General features: G+C 45.3%; 1 protein-coding gene across 10 annotated transcripts in view; it reads left to right on the forward strand.

Annotated features, from left to right (window-relative positions):
- Positions 1–21,898, forward strand: part of gramd1ba (GRAM domain containing 1Ba) — a 325,749-nt gene that overhangs the window by 250,000 nt on the left and 53,851 nt on the right. For all 10 annotated transcript variants that reach the window (XM_039764176.1, XM_039764172.1, XM_039764180.1 and 7 more), the window contains one exon: positions 20,437–20,650. In XM_039764176.1, the coding sequence (XP_039620110.1) occupies positions 20,437–20,650 (214 nt within the window). The remainder of the gene's footprint in view (positions 1–20,436; positions 20,651–21,898) is intronic.

Below are 21,898 nucleotides of genomic sequence, written 5' to 3' on the forward strand. Positions count from 1 at the left end.
AGGGTGACATTTATCAAACATATGCACACTTCATAAAAAATAACCCCCAACACATCCCCCAGCTGTCAAGAATTTTCGTGTCGTCTTCCTCAGTGTGAGACTCGGCATAGTCAAGGATGCCAGCCCACTCTCTGGCATCCACCCTCGCGTTCAAAGGCAGCCTGCCGTGCCAGCCTCATCAGGAAAAGGAAAGTCTCCCTGGGGACTTCAGACATCCAGGTCCCTTGGTGGGCTTCCTAATTGCCAAACTGTGTACCACCTCAGCCTTGTGGGATACCGGTAAAGCCCACTTTGTCACATCTACCATGATGTCCAACTGAGCCAAAGAAATGTCAACGTTAATGACGCGGCAAGACAACGGCGGGAGCGGCATTTCAGGGGGCATGGAGTCTTGAAGCCCCGTGTGGCTTTAGAACAACATAAATGCATTGATAGGGAAAGGCCATTACAGCAACCAACCAAGCTCCCCCCCCAAATTTGTCACTTCCTATTTCCCTAACCCATTCAAATTAATATCAGATTGCGATGTTGGGTTTCCCCAGGGGTCTTTGTTATGGAAAAAGTCAGACCTGAGGTTTCACAATGGATCTGTTAATATTTATTCTCTCGTACAGTTCAACCTGTCAAGCAAGAAACCTCAAATGACCCACATGGTGCCGCGGAGAAGAAGCAAAGTGGGCGCCTGGTGACACTTCCTTTCTGGTGTGACCTGAACAACTCGGCCCACTCCTTATATACTGGGGTCAAAAGAGGAGACAAGAGAACCAAAAAAGGTTTGGGGCAGCCACCCGTATAATTGATCCTGGCTGCAAAATGTGACTGATTTGGTGTTCAAGTGTGTACAGAACAGAGTCCAAAAAACGAACTGACGGGTGAGGTTCAGATGGTGAACTTTTAAAGTGTGGCAGAGGAAGTGAGGTATAAGTGACCGGAAGTGGTATCCTCTGGGCCGGAAGTGATGTCATCAGGCTCGTGACCGAAAGTGGCATCCTCTGGACTGGAAGTGACATCATCGGGCTCGTGACCGGAAAGTGGCATTGTCTGGACTGGAAGTGGCATCCTCTGGGCTGGAAGTGATGTCATCAGGCTCGTGACCAAAAGTGGCATCTTCGGGACTGGAAGTGACATCATCGGGCTCATGACCGGAAAGTGGATTCGTCTGGACTGGAAGTGATGTCATCGGGCTTGTGACCAGAAAGTGGCATCCTCTGGGCCAGGAGTGACGTCATCAGGCTCATGGCCGAAAGTGCAGTGATCGACCTCATGACCGGAAGCAGTGGCATCTGGACCAGAAGTGACTTCATCAGGCTTGTGACCAGAAAGTGGCATCCTCTGGACTGGAAGTGATGTCATCGGGCTGGTGAACAGAAAGTGGCATCCTCTGGGCCAGGAGTGACGTCATCAGGCTCATGACCGAAAGTGCAGTGATCAAGCTCATGACCGGAAGCAGTGGCATCTGGACCAGAAGTGACGTCTTCAGGCTTGTGACCAGAAAGTGGCATCCTCTGGACTGGAAGTGATGTCATCGGGCTCTGGACCAGAATTGACCTCATCAGGCTCATGACCGGAAGCGGCGGCATTTGGACCAGACTAAATTTCACGTAACATGTCTGCAGTAGAAAGACAGAAAGGTTCAGTGCACGTCACCACCCCCTGGTCTGGTATGGAATTACCTTCCATCGAGCTCTTTAGCTCTCCTGTGCTCACGTGTGTGACAACTGGCAAGTAAGTAAAGACATGTGGGGGTCCTTGTGCGGTGATAACCGTTCACGCTTAGTTTATCATACCAACCTGTGACAGGAAATGGGTGCCATTACAGCTTAACTAATTGGGGACAGTATGTACAGTGGAGTGAGAAAGCCTCCAGACCCCGTATTCTCATGGTATTCCCACTTTTCTTGCCTTTAATTACTTTCTCCAGGGATATGTGAACTCAGCAGGTTGGTCTCCTCTCGCCTCTTTAAGATTAACACACACACACACACAGACCTCCACCACAACAGTGCCATATATAAAAGAAGGGGTGGGGGACACACGCTCCTGAGACAGCGAGTGTAGAGGTACAGGCCAGGGACACAGAGTGACAGAGAGACGGGGAGACGGATTTAAATGCAAGCGCATCCAAGCTGAGGCATCTGGGACTTTTATCTAAAGTGTCATAATGTTAAGATTTCGGCCTTTATTTATTTATTTATTTGATTTGTTTGCTGTGGTTGCTGTGGTTCTTTGTTCAGTTGTTCATTTAAAAGTTTGATTAAAATGTTAAATAATAGTAACTGTGTATTTCTTGATAACAAAAAAAATGCATAAAAATAAGGCTTTTACGAAAACAATGAATAAAACTTGCTTACCAACACACAAACCATTCATAATTTCTAAATTAGGCTAAAATAGAAGGATCCGAGTGATACTAAGTGAAGGGTAAGAGTCGCCTCTTCTAAGGGAGCCGAATCTTTGAAAAGAGCCGGACCTCCCATCACTAAGTGGTAGCACCAATGTGAGGAGTGAGGTGGGGGGTCTAAGGGCTCGTTTATACTCGTTATACATGCATGAATCATGGCTGCCACGCGTTACCCGGCGCGTTACCCGACGTTCATCTCACTGTCCACTGAGCAGGTCCTCAGAAATTAACGCAATGCGTGACCGAGTTGAAGTACCAACAAAAAGTGCAGTGTGCTAAAAGTCGGACTGTGACGTCGGGGTCTCTGTTTACTACCTACATGTGATAGAAATTCGCTTTGTGGATCCTACAGCATCGATGCGCCTGCTTCGATGTTTGATGAATGGTTCGATGTGGTGAAGCAAAATGCCAACATACAAATGCATTCGTGGTGCTTTTATGTTCAAGCGTTGCATATTCCCCATCATAATGACACGATACATTTTAAAAGTCTCACATACCGTCTTCTGTGCCATCTTTTTTTATCAAAATCGAAATATACGGCAAAGAAAAAAAGCTCGGGACACAGTGAAAAGGTCTGTTTTGGGATTAAAGTGGAAATTCCGGCTGTTCAATTTCTTGGGCTGCGGTCAATGCAAAGTGGTCAGTGCGCGACATCACGAGGTCACAGATGTTAAGGTGACCATCGGACTCTTAGCCGGTCTGTCCAAGTTTCCGGATTCTGTAACTTGTCTTTGTGTTTAACCCACTTGTTTTCTTTGCATATATGACTTTGCCTTCTGTTCCTTGACTTTGACTTTTTTGAATATCCTCATTGGTAAGAAGAAAGATGGGCTTGATAATGTCAAGTCTGCCCAGAGCTTTTTTGTTTTGTTTTATAACACTTCCATGTACTGGCCAGCGGTCACAAGGTCACAATGTAAAGGTGACCATCGGACTCTTAGCCGAGTTGTCCAGGTTTCTGGATTCTGTAACTTCTCTTTGTGTTTAACCCTCTTGTTTTCATAACATATATGACTTCACATTCTGTTCCTTGGCTTTCTGGAATTACCTCTTTGGTAAGAAGAAAGATCAGCTCGATAATTGTCAAGTCTGTCCAGTGCTGATTTGTTTTATAATTCTTTCATTTCCTAGCCTCTTTATTGCTGTGGTCAATTCAGAGTGCTCAATATGTGACATCACGAGGTCACAGATGTAAAGGTGACCATCGGACTCTTAGGCAGTTTGTCCAAGTTTCCGGATTCTGTAACTTCTCAGTGCTTTTAACCTTCCTATTTTCTTAGCATATATGACCTTGCCTTCTGTTCCTTGTCTTTGACTTTTTGGAATATCCTCATTGGTAAGAAGAAAGATGGGCTTGATAATTGTGTAGTCTGTCCAGAGCTTTCTTGTTTTGTCTGTCCAGTGTGTTTTTTTGTTTTATAACTCTTCCATGTCCTGGCCAGCAATCAATCAAAAGTGCACAATGCTCGACATCACGAGGTCACAGATGTAAAGGTGACCATCAGACTCTTAGCCGGTTTGTCCAAGTTTCCAGATTCTGTAACTTCTCTTTATGTGTAATCCTCTTGTTTTCTTAGTGTATGACTTTGCCTTCTGTTCCTGGAGTTTTTGGAATATCCTCTTTGGTAAGAAGAAAGATCAGCTTGATAATTGTGTAGTCTGTCCAGTGCGTTTTTTTTTGTTTTATAACTCTTCCATTTCCTAGCCTCTTTATTGCTGCGGTCAATCCAAAGTGCACAATGCTCGACATCACGAAGTCACAGATGTTAAGGTGACCATCGGACTCTTAGCCGGTTTGTCAAGGTTTCCGGATTCTGTAACTTCTCTTTGTGTTTGACCCTCTTGTTTTCTTAACATATATGACTTCACTTTCTGTTCCTTGACTTTCTAGAATATCCTCTTTGGTAAGAAGAAAGATCAGCTCGATAATTGTCAAGTCTGTCGAGTGCTGTTTTGTTTTATAACTCTTCCATTTCCTAGACTCTTTATTGCTGCGGTCAATGCAAAGTGGTCAGTGCGTGACATCACCAGGTCACAGATGTTAAGCTGACCATCGGACTCTTAGGTAGTTTGTCCAAGTTTCCGGATTCTGTAACTTCTCAGTGCTTTTAACCTTCCTATTTTCTTAGCATATATGACTTTGCCTTCTGTTCCTTGACTTTGACTTTTTGGAATATCCTCATTGGTAAGAAGAAACGTAGGCTTGATAATTGTGTAGTCTGTCCAGAGCTTTCTTGTTTTGTTTTATAACTCTTCCATGTCCTGGCCAGCAATCAATCCAAAGTGCACAATACTCGACATCACGAGGTCACAGATGTAAAGCAGACCATCGGACTCTTTGCCGGTTTGTCCAAATTTTTCCTACGCCTTTCGTTTTCTTCCTCCAAGGCACCTGAACTTGTTTCCTCAGCCCGATAAGCCCAGCCTGACCCACATAGGTAGGTAGGAATCAAGAGTGAGGACATGTTGCATGTAACTGAACACACGTGGAAGTTAAGAGTTTCACTCTTCAAAGGACACCCGGCCGAGGTGGGCTGCAGGGGCTTTTCTGGCCGATCTCTCTACAGCATTTACACACCGCTTGACAACAAAGGGCCTTCAGAGAGCTCAGCCATCAGCTCAGCGGCCGTGGCTGCCGAGAGGGCCTCAAGATGGCTGTGGTGGGTGAGTAGGGGGTCTGCGACGCAAGTCGGGGTCTGATCAGTCTGGGTCAGTGGGGGTTCGATGTTGCAAAGTATACAAGAACCCTGAGGGGTCGCGCAATTGTTGAGGCATTTGAGCGCTCAAACTTTATAGCACCTTACATTATATAAATAGTAAATGTGATGAAATATCATTTTAATGTTTCCCCCTGAATGACCAACTGGTAAAAGTAATGGCAGAGCCCGGTCTCAATGCATTCATCTGACCACTAAAAGACCCTTTAACCTGTAGAAGGAAACAAACGTCAAATCCCTACTTCACACGCCACAGTTTGCAGGTTTATACTCATTCATGTTTCCGTAAGTTAGGAATAAGATACTCGCCTCTTGGAATTCTTTGTGTTGACTCGCATGCCAGTCCTTCAAAGTGTCAGCTCCTTTAGATGGGATTGTGCGGTGGTCTGTTTGATCACAGGCTCTCACACGTGTCCCCATTTGTCACAAGAGCTTGAGTATCTCCAGATGCCATGCCAGCTACACGCTGTCAGTCAGGCGTGCTGATGAAGGCTCCAACGCATGCTCAAGTGGCCATCCTGTTAATGCTAATTGAGCATTGGAAAGGCGCTATATAAATAAAATGCATTATTATTATTATTAATGTCTGTGTGTGGGTGGTAACAGGGTAGCACCTCTCGCCATTGATAGCCCACGTGGCTAAACTGTTGTGACCACCAAACACCTGACACAACAGACACAGGCACAAGTCCAGCAGCACACAAGGCTTTTATTAAAATGTGGGAAACGCTTCCCTAGTTTTGGTTTCCCACCTGCCCAGCACAGTTCACACAGTCCAAAGTACAAATAAACACAAATGTCTTCTCTCTTTTCTTCCTCTGCCTTTCCTTCCACCTCCACTCTTCATCCTCTTCCTCCCTGAATGAAGGCAGTGGGCTCCTTTGAAGTGCGCCAGGTGCCTCATTGGGGAACATCTGGAATCACTCCCAGGTGTGATGAGAGCCCAAAGAAAGGCTCTGCAGCTCCTCCTGGTGGCCGCCACAGAACCCAACAAGGATGTGCCGGACTACAACTCCCACGGAGCCCAGCAGGGATCAGAGGTGCCACCCAGCACTCTGGGGGGAGGCAGTGCACTGTGTCTATCTGCTCCCCCTGGTCCTCCCAGCCATCCGTCACACTGTCAAAAGCCAAAGAAGGGCCGAGAGTGCATTTCCAATGCAGACCATAATATCGCAAATCATAAAGAATGAGCATTGAAACCGTTTGACAAACGTTACAGTCCTCAGTCATTGATGTTCTGGTAGTTTTACTCCCAAAGCAGTTTAAACGTCACATGTCTGGGATGTTGGTGGGCACACCAATGGAAAACCCGGAGGGAGGACACACAAAGACTCTATATGGAAAAGGTCAGGTCAAGTCGGGATTCAAACTCGAGGCATCAGCATTAAACACAAAGAACGTATTTAACGTCATACATAATTTAAGACACGGATCATGTGATGTGAGAACTTGCAGATTGTGTCACAGCTTATGCTTTTTCTATGAATTAGGAACTCAACCGAGTGGCCCTCAGTTGAACGGAGCCAGTCCATCAGTGTCTGTACAGGTCAAGGTGCCACCCATGCCAGGCAAAAGATACCACAGGGTCCCATGAAATGAACCATGTGCTCAACTCCCAATGTCACCTTAACTCGTGTGTGTCAAGGTGGGTGGGGCAGAATCTCTGACACTGTTCAGCCGTCCGCCTTGTCCTGTGTCTTATACTCCATTGTGGGCATCGGCCACCATCCGTCCACACATCCAGAAAGATTTGCACCAAGCAATGCCAATGTCTCTGTGAAACGCCATTTGGTATGGGATTCATAAAAGCAGTGCTACCGTTGGTGATGTGCCAGCTGTTGGAATGACAAATGCTAAAAAAAATGAAAATGACAGGGACATAACAACCAGATGGACACTTCTCATTTTATTAAAAAGGTGCCATCCATGCCAGGCAGAAGATACCCTAGGGTCCCATGAAATCAGCCTTGTGCTCAACTCCCAATGTCACCTTAACTCGTGTGTGGCACGAGGGTGCCAGAATCTCTGACACTGTTCAGCCGTTCGCCTTGTCCTGTGTCTTATACTCCATTGTGGGCATCGGCCACCATCCGTCCACACATCCAGAAAGATTTGCACCAAGCAATGCCAATGTCTCTATGAAACGCCATTTGGTATGGGATTCATAAAAGCAGTGCTACCGTTGGTGATGTGCCAGCTGTTGGAATGACAAATGCTAAAAAAAATGAAAATGACAGGGACATAACAACCAGATGGACACTTCTCATTTTATTAAAAAGGTGCCATCCATGCCAGGCAGAAGATACCCTAGGGTCCCATGAAATCAGCCTTGTGCTCAACTCCCAATGTCACCTTAACTCGTGTGTGGCACGAGGGTGCCAGAATCTCTGACACTGTTCAGCCGTCCACCTTGTCCCGTGTCTTATACTCCATTGTGAACATCGGCCTCCATCCATCCACACGTCCAGAAACATTTGCACCATGAAATGCCTATGTCTCTGTGAAACGCCATTTGGTATGGGATTCATAAAAGCAGTGCTAACATTGGTGATGTGCCAGCTGTTGGAATGACAAATGCTAAAAAAAATGAAAATGACAGGGACATAACAACCAGATGGACACACAGATGGACACTTCTCCTTTTATTAAGGTGAAGACCTAGTAGTTTATGTGGCCAAATGTATGTGGACGCCCCTCCTAAGGATTGAGTTCAGCCATTCCCCATTGTGAACAGACACATAGCCACGCGATTGTAGGTTTTAAGTGTGCCACTCTGATCTGTGAAGTTGATTACAAGCACGTTATGTTATAAAAGAATAGCCACACAAACCAGCTGGCAGGGTGAAACTGGTCATGAAGATGGACACAAACATGTGAAAGACCACCCAAGCAGGCTGTTTTAAAATACTGACATTTGCCGAATCGATATGTGGCGAGAGTGACCAACGACTACTGTCTGCAGAAGCCATGAGAACAGGGGAGGGTGTTATTTGGGCACAGTCCAGAAATAACATGGACGGCTCTGCTGAAAGTTGCCCGCACCTGGCAAATATGTAAAGGGTTAGGTGTTTTTAGCTTTGAGATTGTGGGTTAGGGGTAGCCTCAGGGTTAGGGTTAGCGTTTATAATGAAGAGGGTCCATCACAAAGGCAGAAGCCGACCAAACGCTGCTCCCCGGATGAGGGTCGTTTGGCGCTCATAAGCAGGTTACATGTAGGGGCGCACTGCCTACTGGCTTACAAAGACCACAATGTGCTCGGCATATTGATGGAACTATGCTGCTGCTGCTGCCCACCCATTCACAAACCTGTCTAATTTACTTCTGTTCAGTGCCAACAATCCAAACCGGGCAAGGTGCCAGTCCATCACTGGGGCAGCTCACTGGCACAAGGCCTGGTTAGATCTGCCAGTTAACCTGACACATGTCTTTGAGCTGTGGGACCACCTTGAAGGAAAGGCCAAAGGAGATGCAGAATTGATGTGCAAGGGATACGGGGTCCAATAGGGAGCAGCCGTACCTGCTGTGCCACTCCTCCTTCATCAGTTCCATAGAAGCACGACGCTCTTCTCTCCATCGTTGAAGGTGACCACTGGGACTCTGCAGTCCTGCCAACCACCCACCCGCATGGTTTCAGCATCGTCATTGAGCTCTGCAGGGAGCCAACGGCTTCCCATTTCTGTGTGATCCTCCTAGGCCCTCACTTTGGTCTGAAGGTCACACACACATGGTATCACCACAGGACCTCCGTGCCTCCGTATTGACCAGCTATCTCCTCAAGTTTGGTGACGTTTGTCTCAAAGGGGTTTATCAGTTGACCCCCTGTAGCTTTATTTAGAAAATCTTCATGAGACCCCACGTTCAGCAAGTACGACACTGCAGTTACATTTTTGTGGAATGAGCATTTTTGCCTCCACATTATTGAATGTCTTCTTATTTAATTTCTGCCCAAGACGTGCCTGAGTGGGCTTTTTCTGTGCCCCCCTGTCAGCCGTGCATTAAAGTTTAACTTCAGCTCAGTTTATTGTGATTTAAATTTTTACAAATGTCTGCCTGCTGCTCTTTGCTATTAACTTTTCCGTTTGTATTCTCCATGGCCTTTGCCCGAGGTGTGCCACTTAATTCCATGAGTTGAACTCGTATGGCACCTTCACGGGCTGCTGTTGCTGTCATAAAGCCTGCCAGCCATCAATTCACAAGTTCAAAAAATAGCAACACAAAGGCAAAAAGAGATAAAGAGAAGGAGCTGTGGAGCCGTTGAGCCAAGTGTGCAGACCCTTGGTGTAGAGAGTCTGACACTTGATGACACCGAGGGTCTATAGCACAATGACATCAGCACCCACCTTTCAGTGGCACAAGGTGCCCTTTGCCAGATGGTGCTGTTTCAGGGTTTGCCACCCCATTCCCTGCTTCTCCTTTTTAGGTTTGGTGCAGCGTGGCAGTGCTGTGATTAGTGGGACTGGGAGAAATCGCCAAGCGTCCCACCCTTCTCCGTCTCCCATCCTCAACTCGGTGAGCTGCTGCTGACCGACTCTGAGGCTCTCAGTTCCTGCTTCAGCTTCTCCATGTGATGATGTGAGATGGAGACCGGTGACTACTCGCTGGTGACATTAAAGCTGTTACTTGCCTTCTACCCGATGATGACGAGTGGAGCTCAGACCCCCGCAACCCTGGACTGCATTGAGTGCTGTCAACAAATATGGGTGGGTGCTTTAGGGACCGACCGGACTTCTTTAGCATGCAAACTGGAACTTGTTTCATCAGAGCTGGGTAACCTGGTGGCACAGTAGTTAGTACTGGTGCATCACTTCTGAGAACGTCTGGGAGAAAATCCTGGCCGTGTCACAGTCTCTGCTGGGTTTGCATGTTCTCCCAACGCCTGCCTGATACTTCAGATGCCCTCTCACATCCCAAATTAGGACCCCAAAAGACCGAGTGATTGTGTGTTTATGTGTTGGAGTGGGCCACTGGGGTATGTGGTGGGCTACTGCTTTGAACCTGGTACTTCTAGAGTAGACCCCACACTCTGGGCCCCCTCACCTCGATCAAAACTAAATCAATGGATGGATGGATGTTGTGTCATCATCAGTAAAGCATAGAAATAAAGCGTGCCATGAAAGGCACTATATAAATACAGATTCATCTTTTTATTACTGTTACACTTACTATTGGTGCTTAGTTTTATATTTTAAAACAAACTTTTGGTGCACATTTTATTAATTCATTGACTATAGTAATTCTCTTTGTTGATTCTTTATTATTATTGAGGCTTATTTTATTATTACTATTATTTGGTGCCCTTATGCTAAGCAAATGACAACATTTAAGAAGCAGATGGCTACACTGTGGAGCACAGGCAGGTGGACAGCTCGCTCAGGGTCTCATGGTGCCAGGAGGGGGTTGTGCTTGACACCCGAAGCCCTACCCACTACACCACTCTACCTGCCTAGTCGCTGTCATCGTCTTCTTCTTCTTCTTCTTCTTCTTATTATTATTATTATTGATGATGATGACGATTGTGCTTATCTTATTATTACTATGCTTGTTTTATTTACTATAGTAATACTTATTGATGCATACGATAATGATTAATAATAATAATAATAATAATAATAATAATAATATGTTAATTTATTGTAGTACTGTAATACTTATTATTGATACTTATGATATTCTTGATTGTAGTAATTCTTCTTCAGTTTCTTCTTCTACTTCTTTTTCTTCTTATTATTTTTATTTTAGTAGTATTTCTTTATCTTTATTATTTTGTTTATTGTAGAAATATTATTAATGGTTATTATTTTTGTGTATTATTTATTTGAATTTTCTTTGTTGTAGTAATATTATTGATGCTTATTATTTTTTTATTGTGTATTACAGTGTTCTTTATTGTAGTAACGATTATTGTTCTTCCTGTTATGCTTATTGTTTTCTTTATTGTAGTCAGACTTTTTATTTATTTATATATATATATATATATATACAGTATATTCCAGTTTTGCCCTTTGTTCCATTGTTGTTCTTCTTCCTCTTCTTTCAGTTCAGTGCTGATGCTACGCTTTTCCATTTCTTGGTCATTTTTTCCCTATCTTCTTCTTCTTCTTCTTCTTCTTCTTCTTATTATTATTATTATTATTATTATTATTATTATTATTATTATTATTATTATGTATTATTATGTTTATTGTTTTCTTCCTTTCTTCTGTTTCTTCTTCTTCTTCTTCATTCAGTTCAGTGCTGATGGCCTCCTCTGTTTCCCTTTCTTGGTTGTTCATTTTCCCGGTGGTCTTTTTTGTCTTTTTCTTCCTCTTCATCTTCTTCTTCCTCATCCACACTAGTTTATGCCCCTACCATTTATTCAGTCTTGTCTGACAGTTTCTGTTGCAGTGGTCACTTTGTGGTTTCTCGTCAGCAGTGTGCCCCCCAAGTCGATTTGGAGGGAGTCTCCTCCCGTGTCCAGAGTTTCAGGTTTCTTCTGGTCATCTCCTTGTACAATGAGCCGTACCCTCCACCCCCAGTTTGATTGCCTGCCTAGAGTTTGGAGGTTGGCGGCTCTGATCCGCTCAGTCCCAGGTTTATTTTGCACTCTGAAGCAGCGCCGTTGTCGGACGGACAGACGGAGGGTAGGTCGGCCCACCTTAGGAGGTTCTGATCAAAGGTTTTACGAGAGGACTGACTGCTGATGCATCAACTTTCAAAGTAAGCGTGAGATCGATCCGGAAGATGACAGCACGACAGCGTGAGTCCCCCACCCCTGTGGCAGTAGGGAGAACGATGACTAAGAGCTTCCAGGAATCCATTGAAACATGAGAGCTTGGCACCTGCTGACGCTGCCGGGCGCAGAGAGGCTGTTGACTTGTTTAGTTATTGATGAGGCAGCAGGCGCTGACAGGCTGGGGCCGGAGCTGGAAGACGTGTGTCACCGGGGGTCCGGATTGGGTATCATTCCTGGAGGCCAGAGGGAGTTGCCGAGAGTCGGTGTGCCTCGATGTAGTGCCGCACTCTGTGAAGTTGTGCGCCAGGTCACATTCTCACATCTCCATCTTTGCCTTTTTGTCAGTTTTGATCCTGTTGTAAAACACAGGCTACTCCGTCTGCCTTTCATCTTCCAGTAGGTGGTGTTTTCCTAACAATAACCATCAGGTAGTCCAGATGCCACCCTGTCCTGCAAGTCTCACGCGCCCTCCTGCCTCTTACCCACTAAGCTCAGCTGCTCTACTGATGGCTCACCTTTGACAAATAAGTGATAAAGTGGGAATGTGAGTCCCAAAGATGGCCGACGTTAGGTTTGTGGTCCTCACCAAATGTCTGCTCGCCGCTGGCTACCTGATCTTAACTCCAGTCCACAAGCTGGCATCCCGGTAATGCCAGGCATGGAATATTCTTTAACATGCTGGTTCCTTAATACATTGTGTGGCTCCTTGTAGAGCATTGTGCACTGTGGTGCACCGTGTGTTGGAAATAATAGAGTAGCACACCAGGGTCTGAACCTGAGAGGGACTAGTTACTCAGGTGGTCGAGATCTGTCTGGGGGGCACAGGACTACCTGGAGAAGATGGCATAAAAGTGGCCCCACGATTGCTGTGTCGCACACACAGCACTCCTAGCACTTTGGACACCTCGGCCTGGTGTGTGTGGTCACCAGCGAGTCTCACAGTGGTGGGCGGTGGGCATACAAGTGGCAGAGATGGCTGAGCAAAGTGCTCACTGAGTGTTGCGTCTGCGAACAATGATCTGTGAGCTGCCTTTTTATTGGTTCATCTGGTAGCCCCGCCCCTTCTGTGAGATTTAAGGTATTTGTGGTGAGTTAAGGTAGCGCTGTGCCTTGGTGCCGTTTTGGTTAGCACATTAAGAAGGTTGCTGTAAATCCACTCCTTGACAAAGAGCCTTTTCATTCTGGGATGGCTTCTGTACATACAGAAAGGGTGCCGAGAGTCCTAATGTGTGGATGAGGCTGACATCTGCAATGCTGTTTTGCCGATATTGTACTTGATCTTGCTTGTCTTTTTGCACTTTATGTACAGTTATGCTTGAAAGTTTGTGAACCCTTTAGAATTTTCTGCATAAATATGACCTAAAACATCATCAGATTTTCACTCAAGTCCTAAACGTAGATAAAGAGAAACCAGTTAAACAAATGAGACAAAAATATTATACTTGGTCATTTATTTATTAAGGAAAATGATCGAATATTACATATTTGTGAGTGGCAAAAGTATGTGAACCTTTGCTTTCAGTATCTGGTGTGACCCCCTTTGCACCAATAACTGCAACTAAACGTTTCTGGTAACTTCTAATCATTCCTGGACACCAGCTTGGAGGAGTTTTAGCCCAATCCTCTGTACAGAACAGCTTCAACTCTGGGATGTTGGTGGGTTTCCACACATGAACTGCTCACTTCAGGTCCTTCCACAACATTTCAATTGGATTAAGGTCAGGACTTTGACTTGGCCATTCCAAAACATCTATATATATAATTCACTAAGGCAAGACACTCATGGAAAGCATGCCAGAAGGGGCGTGGATTCACTAAGCCGCCGACAAGTAAGACACCTATGGCGCACACCGGAAGGAGCCACGCCCACCAACTCCAAGACCATTGGATACGACGACAACTCGCATGACTACGCCCACCAACTCGGTAGCAACGACACAGAAAAACCGGCGTCATTTATATTCGTCTGTCATAGAGGCCACATGGAGTGCAGGTCAGGTTAATGTCATTCACCTCTGTGCTACGTTGACTGTTCATAGAGGCATGTTTCTCGTGGAGGTGAATCGCCATATGCAGCGTGTGAAACGGTTTGCAAGGGGTATCCCATGGGATCCTTATAACAATCCTTTCGGTTACGACGCAAGACCGCGTGCACTATAGCAAACTGTTTTACACGCTCCATACAGCAATTTGAATCCGCGACAAACATGCGTCTTCTTCACTCAGGGACAATTATATGTTGCTCTCTCCAGAGTTCCATCTTTTCATTCACTTACTGTTGTATTCTCACACCAACCCGTTTTAGACAACCGTGTCTTTCCAGAAGTGTTTACCATTCAATAAATAATTATGCATGAGATTGAGCGTGTGTCTAGGCGTGTTTAAGCCATTGAACCCCATTCGGGCTGCAAACCGTGGAATTCCCACTAAGTGCGACTCATACGCTCCCACTGGTTGCGTCCCAACCCTTTGTACACACCCCCCTCCCACCTCGCTGCTACCGTGGTCGGCTGTCTTGGTGGATTATATATAGAAAAGCAGCCAAAACCACAGAGAGCAATGAAACGTCTACGTGAGTCACAGGTGCATCTGGACTGTGTAAAGACGACAACGACTCGAGTGACGAGTTTGAGGTGGGCACATGAGCAGGCAGTGCATACTGAACAAGAAATCAGCAGACTAGCATGACGGAGGGAGCTGAATGGACGTCCTTCTCCTCTCCTCCCGTTCCACCCTGAGCGGCGTGCACCCCTATCCCTCCGTCTGGCAGGAGAAGGCACGATGGCGGTCTGCCAGTTTTCAGTCACGGACGATTGTGTGTTGGTTCGTTCCGTGCATTGTTACAATGTTGCTTTTCCTGCTGATTTATTACATTACCGATTTTTCAAATGTTAATTTTCTCCCTGTGCTTCAAAAACATTAAAAAAACGGCCTGATTTTGCGGACGCCGCAGGTTGGCTAGTTAACTTTATTCTTCTTTAGCCATTCTTTGGTAGAACGACTTGTGTGCTTAGGGTCGTTGTCTTGCTGCATGACCCACCTTCTCTTGAGATTCAGTTCATGGACAGATGTCCTGACATTTTCCTTTAGAATCCTCTGATATAATTCAGAATTTATTGTTCCATCAATGAAGGCAAGCCGTCCTGGCCCAGATGCAGCAAAATAGGCCCAAACCACGATACTACCACCACCATGTTTCACAGATGGGATAAGGTTCTTATCCTGGAATGCTGTGTTTTCCTTTCTCCAAACATAACGCTTTTCATTTAAACCAAAAAGTTCTATTTTGGTCTCATCCGTCCACAAAACATTCTTCCAATAGCCTTCTGGTTTGTCCACGTGATCTTTAGCAAACTGCAGACGAGCAGCAATGTTTTTTTTGGAGAGCAGAGGCTTTCTCCTTGCAACCCTGCCATGCACACCATTGTTGTTCAGTGTTCTTCTGATGGTGGACTCATGAACATGAACATTAGCCAATGTGAGAGAGGCCTTCATTTGCTTAGAAGTTACCCTGAGGTCCTTTGTGACCTCGCCGACTATTACACGCCTTGTTCTTGGAGTGATCTTTGTTGGTCGACCACTCCTTAGGAGGGTAACAATGATCTTGAATTTCCTCCATTTGTACACAATCTGTCTGACTGTGGATTGGTGGAGTCCAAACTCTTTAGAGATGGTTTAGTAACCTTTTCCAGCCTGATGAGCATCAACAACTCTTATTCTGAGGTCCTTAGAAATCTCCTTTGTTCGTGCCATGATACACTTCCACAAACATGTGTTGTGAAGAGCAGACTTTGATAGATTCCTGTTCTTTAAATAACACAGGGTGCCCACTCACACCTGATTGGCATCCCCTTGATTGACAACACTAGACACCTGACACCTCACCTTCAAACTAACTGATCATCCTAGAGGTTCACATACTTTTGCCACTCACAAATATGTACTATTCGATCATTTTCCTCATTAAATAAATGACCAAGTATAATATTTCTGTCTCATTTGTTTAATTGGTTTCTCTTTATCTACTTTTAGGACTTGAGTGAAAATCTGATGATGTTTTAGGTCATATTTGTGCAGAAATATAGAAGATTCTAAAGGATTGACAAACTTTCAAGCACAACTGCATTCTGCTTCTTGAATATTGTTTTCTTTGTTTGTTTTCTTCTGTTGTTTTGTTCTGTGTGTTATATTTGGTGTCTCGGGGGGCGGGGCCCCATCCTCAGCTTCTCTGTTGTTCTGGGTCTCTGAGATCCTCCACCTCCAACAATGATGCTCTCTGTGTTTGTGATTTGTTGAGAAGGACTTTTTTTTTGAATTTCCTGGTATTTGTGGTGCTGCGCTCAGGGTCCCAATCCTGGTGATTCGTTGTGTGGTGGGCACAGCAGCGCATGCTCCCCACCTCCTCCTCCTCCTCCTACTTTTTGATTCCATTCCTTCTTTTTTTTTCAAGTGCTGGCCTTGTTTGTGTTTGGAGGTACTCCTCCATTGTGCTCCTTTGCTGTTTTTTTTTTGTTATAATTGTTTGTTTAAGTATTTTTTCTAATATTTCAAAGGACATCGTTTGAATACCACAGACCATGATTTTTTTTTTTTTTGTAATTAAAGTATTTACCCTTGAGAGTAAGAGCACACACAATGGTTTTCAAGCCAGTGCCGCATGTATTTCATAGCCCAGGATCGTCGATACTCTTTAACAAATCTCTGTTGTGCTTCACTTTTAATGTTTTAATGTGCAGTTTTAAATTTAGTGCTCCTCTTTTAGTCGATCTTAGTCTACAATTAGGATGTGGTGCTTTACATGAAGTGGGAATGAACCTCTTTGGCCTAACATAGAGCTTGGCTTGGGCTCAGAGTTCTACATCAATCTGGCTCAATCCGAGTCAGACTCCGGGTGACGTGTGTTCTGCTGCCATCTAGTGGATGACATGACATCAAGCAGCAAACGAGTATGAACATCTCTATGCATTCTACCACTTTATGGTAACTCTGTGGTAACTCATCAATATTCATGAGTGGGGTGGAGCAAACACAAGAGCAAATGAAAAGCCGTAAAGCTATTGTAACTCATCAATATTCATGAGTGGGGGTGGAACAAACACGAGAGCTGACGAAAAGCCGTGAAGTTATGGTAACGCATCAATATTCATGAGTGGGGTGGAGCAAACACAAGAGCAAACAAAAAGCCGTAAAGTGAGTTTTAGAATAAAGTGAAGCTGAAGCGCTGCTCCAGTCGAGTGATGTGAATTGGTCAGCAGACATTGAGAGTAACACCTGTTTGGTGGACTCCAGTCTTTGGCCATGACGGTACGTGACGTTGTGTGTGTCAGGTGACATTGTGGACATTAGGTGACGTATGTCATACCTATTGCGCTTTGCAGTTAGACCCATCTCCCTCTTCAGGACACCTCTGCAGTGAAGCTAATATGCCACTAGGGGGAGTTTTAACCATACAACACCAGTGATTGATCATGATATCCTGGACGACAGACGTGCTTATGGTGGGGTACCTGGAAGGACTTTGGAGCACCTTGATTCCTTTGGTCCAGAAAGCTTAGAGTTGGGGCTCAGTTGTCCAGTGGAGGGAAGGGGAGCCAAAATACCAAAATATGGGAGCAAGTGACAGAGTCACCGGGATGACAGCTGCTTCGCTGGCCTGAGAGGGCAGAGGAATTTCTTATTTTCTGTTTTGTCGTATTTTGTTGCACAAATGTTTTTTTTTTTTTTAATCAATTTGGGGTTTGGGGACAGCTCAAGAGCGCCCCTACAGTCCACACCCAGGGTTGCTCTGACCACACCTTAACCTGTCCGTGTGATTTTTATCATCATCATCATCATCATTATTATTATTATTATTATTATTATTATTATTTTCCAGTCCTTACAGGTCATTGTGCTGCTGTTATGAGTGTCCCTTGAGCAGTTGTTCTCTTTTTCTCGGTGGTCCAGGGTTCACGTTCTGCATGTGAGCTGCTTCTTTATCTTCTGCTCCCTGGTCATGTGACCAGAGGAGGATGGAGATTTATTACCATGTGGCCTACGCATCACATGGCATCCTGGAAAGGAGCCCATCAGGCGTTCCTTGGCTTTTTGCCCGACGGTAACAAGGCAGAGTGAGCTGTTCCAGTGTATCTGGGACGCTGTTGCCTGATGGACCCAGGGTCCCGTCTCTCTCTGGGGTTTGCACGTTCCCCTGTGTCATTGTCTCAAAGGTGTGTGAGGTGTGATGTTAACTGGTGGTTCTATACTGGCTCTGGGACTGTCCATGACTAACCTCAGCCCCCCAGAGAGAGCCCGAATTTGAATGCATGCTGCTCTATATTGTTCCCAATTTTTTTGTGCGCCATCTTCTTATGTGTCACTTTGTCCCCGGTGTTGGTGGCGTTGTCACCACCTCATTCAAGTGGGATAAACCATTAAGTGACGAGGCTGAAATGGAGACCTTAATGACTTTAACAAGCATCTGGATGAGGCATTGGGTCAACTTGTTTATTAGTTAACCAAATGAGCTTGCGCTTGAAGCCCCCCTCTCGTTTTTCAAACGTCTTGTTTGTCAGGCTTTTAAATTAATGATTATTCCGGAGGAGGAAAAGTGCAACGCAATGCTCTGTTTAGCGGTGGGCCTCCCCTCTTGGTTTGGTTTTTTTTTTCTTTTCTTACAAGTGTTTCATCAGAGAAGTCAGGACACATACATCTGTGGGAGAGGCCATGGACCCCTCTGTGGGCAATTAGCTGGCATTCGACTGAAAGAGGCCTGGGTACTGTCAGGAGTAACTGCGTGATCAGCTTGGGGTACGCCAAGAGCGAGAGCGATAGTTAAGGGAAGCCATTTCTGATACGATGGCTGAGTTAAAGCATAGACTTTACACCAAAAGGAGGGCTAAACGGCTTCACCTGGGGCAGTGGGTAGGCATTAGGACAAAGAGATGGGAATGGGCTCACTGGGTAGGAAAGGCGCTATATACTGGGGAGACAGAGGGATAAGTGAAGAGCGCTATGCAAAATACAGTAGATGAGCACATAATGGAAGGTGCTGCATCACACATGTGTTTAGAATGATATGTAATACATAGACCGATAGGTGAAGGGCACTGCACAAAATAAAATGAAAGGCACTATATAATAGATATGAATGGAATGGCGCCGTCTGATATATCATAGAGAGCTAGAGAGATTGATGAAGGGTGAATAATAAATAAATATCTGAAGGGCAGAGGAGGAAAGGGGCACCAACCCTAACCATAAATTATACAGTGAAAGGTACAATATAATAAATATATATGACTGGCACCATCTTATATGTAAGACAGATAGCTTATAGAAGGCACTATATGATAGATAGATAGATAGATAGATAGATAGATAGATAGATAGATATGAAAGTCACTATATAAGATAGATAGATTGATAGATGTATAAGTCACTAAATACAGTAATAGATAGATGTGAAAGGCACTATATGATAGATAGATAGATAGATACTATATGATAGATAGATAGACAGATAGATGAATAATTCATGATATACAGTAATAGATAGATGTGTAAGGCATTATATAAGATAGATAGATTGATTGATAGATAGATGTGAAAGGCACTATATACAGTAATAGATAGACAGACAGACCTGAAATGCACTAACCGATAAACATTAGATAATGAAAGGCACTATATGACAGATAGCTATGAAGAGCCCAGTATAATCCATAGGTAGGTTTGAAATGGCGACATTTAGGTTTGTAAAGTTGCCTGTCATAGTAACCAATAGAGTAGTAAAGAGGATTTGTAGAAAGGGCTGTCTTGGTCCCCGGTGGCGCCTCACTTGTTGTAGCAGCAATGAAGAGCATAAGTACATACAGCAGGGCACTGGAGATGCTGTATTCTGATTACGGGATATGTTTACTGTATGTATATTTCTGTTTCTAAAATGTATCTTTATGTGTGTGCATTTTGTAATTATTAAATTGTAATGATTGTCTTTGAACTTTAGCAGTGAACTTGTCTTGGTGCACTCAGTGAATCAAAAATGCCCGTCTGTAATTCTATGTGCCAGACCAGACCTGTGCCCACAAGATACAGTAGTAATGACGAATAATAAAAAGAGCGATTACTTGTTAACTGGCTAGTTTGAAGAAGGGCATGATGCAAGGCGGGCATTACATAGTGTGATGGCTGTGGGCAAAGCAATCCCCAGTAGCCCCTCTTGGCTCCCTGTTTTAATGGGTCACTGAAGGGGCTCCAGGACTTCATGTCATGGCAATGAGGCTGGCATTAGCCATAACACCCTCCATTTTTGCCATCATGCTCATTTCTGCCACGGTCTCCGGTGTGCCCAGGGTCAGTCCTGGCATCCCCGTCTCGGTGTTAATCCTTAAGGAGGCATAAAATGTCTGCCAAGTTTCCATGTAGACCTGCATGATAAGGCACTATAAGATCTTGAAGGTTCCCTCTGTGCCCAGCTGGAGCCCCACCTGGATGAGCGCCTTGCTGAAAGTCAGTGGTGGCGGGCGAGCCTGCTGTTTTGTGAGTTCCTCTCCCAGATTTGTAACTTCTCCTCTTTTTCTCTCTCTTATTTCTTTCTGTTTTTTTTTTATGTCTTCCCTCAGCACTGCCAGTAACTCGAACCGGAGCACGCCTGCCTGCTCGCCTGTCCTCCGCAAGCGCTCGCGATCGCCCACCCCCCAGAGCGCTGAAGGCGAGAACATGGTGGAGAAAGGCTCGGACCACTCGTCAGACAAGTCCCCTTCGACCCCCGAGCAAGGTGTCCAGCGCAGCTACACTTCAGCGCAGTCGGGCCGCACCGGCACGAAGAACTCCAAGGTGAGCCTCGTCCCCGAGCTGTTTTTTTGGTGGTGGTGGTACTAGACTTTGCAGGGGGTATCCTGAAACGGGATAGTGGTCCTATTGAGCCAGGAGGGAAGGGAGGAGTAAAGGGAGTGAACATCAGGACAACCTGGAGGAAATGAGAGAGCAGGAACAAGTACAGGAGATGAAGGGTTCGCCCACCTCCAAAACTGCCCTCTGTCGCCCTCCAGTGGTCTCTCACGTCATTGGCCTTTGGCTCAGCTGCACTCCCATGATTCCTTTCTTTGAATCGGTCTTCGCGCTCTGATTTTGATTCATTTAAAGTGTGCCTGTGCGTTTCTCTGTTTTCTGTTTTCCCTTCTGCATGCCAGTCTCACAAGCGCCTGTCCAAAGTAAGCGACACATGTATATTTTTTTGTTTGCCCATTTTTTCCATTCCTTCTTCTCCTCAGTCACTTTACCACCCCTGATGTCTCCCACCACCGACGTGCTGTGTCTCCACATGTGTGTCTGTGCCAACTGTCCTGTGTTGTGTGCCGTCACCACCCCTGTGGCTGCTGGCCACTGACTTCTGACCACTCCTAATCTTTTGACACCCACTGGACCAGCAAAGGGGGCTGCTGATGGGTGCCAATAAGAAAAGACCAACAGAAATCGGTGAGGTATAGGGAGGCATAATGGAGGCGTTCAATGATGCTGACCAGAACTTAATACCCATAATGCCTGAACTGTTAAAAACAAGATGTGAAATAATAGGGAGTCTGAGATCCCTTAATGGACCCCCTAAATATTTGGTGGTGGGGTGTTAGGATGTGGTTGAAAATAAATTAGTAGAAACTTTAATGGTTTTTCTAAATCTCTCAGTGCTCGTTTCTGAGTTTGTGGTGAAGTGTTGTAACAGAAGGTGTGGCACTGTGAACATGTCACAGGTGGGGCGGAGCCAGATGTTTGATTGACAGCAGAGAGGTTGAGGAAATGCGCATATTTGCATTAAGCTTCAACGGGAATCGAGGACGAAGGTGGTGACTTCCAGAGGAAATGATGCTGAGCAATTGAGAAGGGTCCAGCTGCAGACCCCCAGAGTGATATGGTTCGGAAAGTTCGCTCAACGGCCAATTGGATTGCACATTTATGTCACATGGTTTACAGAGCAGAAAATCTAAAAACCCTGCAGCACTATTTGACCAGGTTGCTACCCAAGAAGTAGTCCTAGTACATGGCGTGCCCACTACAACACCATCTGCCAAACGGGCATCATTACTC

This window comes from Polypterus senegalus, chromosome 9 (assembly GCF_016835505.1).
Source record: "Polypterus senegalus isolate Bchr_013 chromosome 9, ASM1683550v1, whole genome shotgun sequence".
NCBI classification, from domain to species: domain Eukaryota; kingdom Metazoa; phylum Chordata; class Cladistia; order Polypteriformes; family Polypteridae; genus Polypterus; species Polypterus senegalus.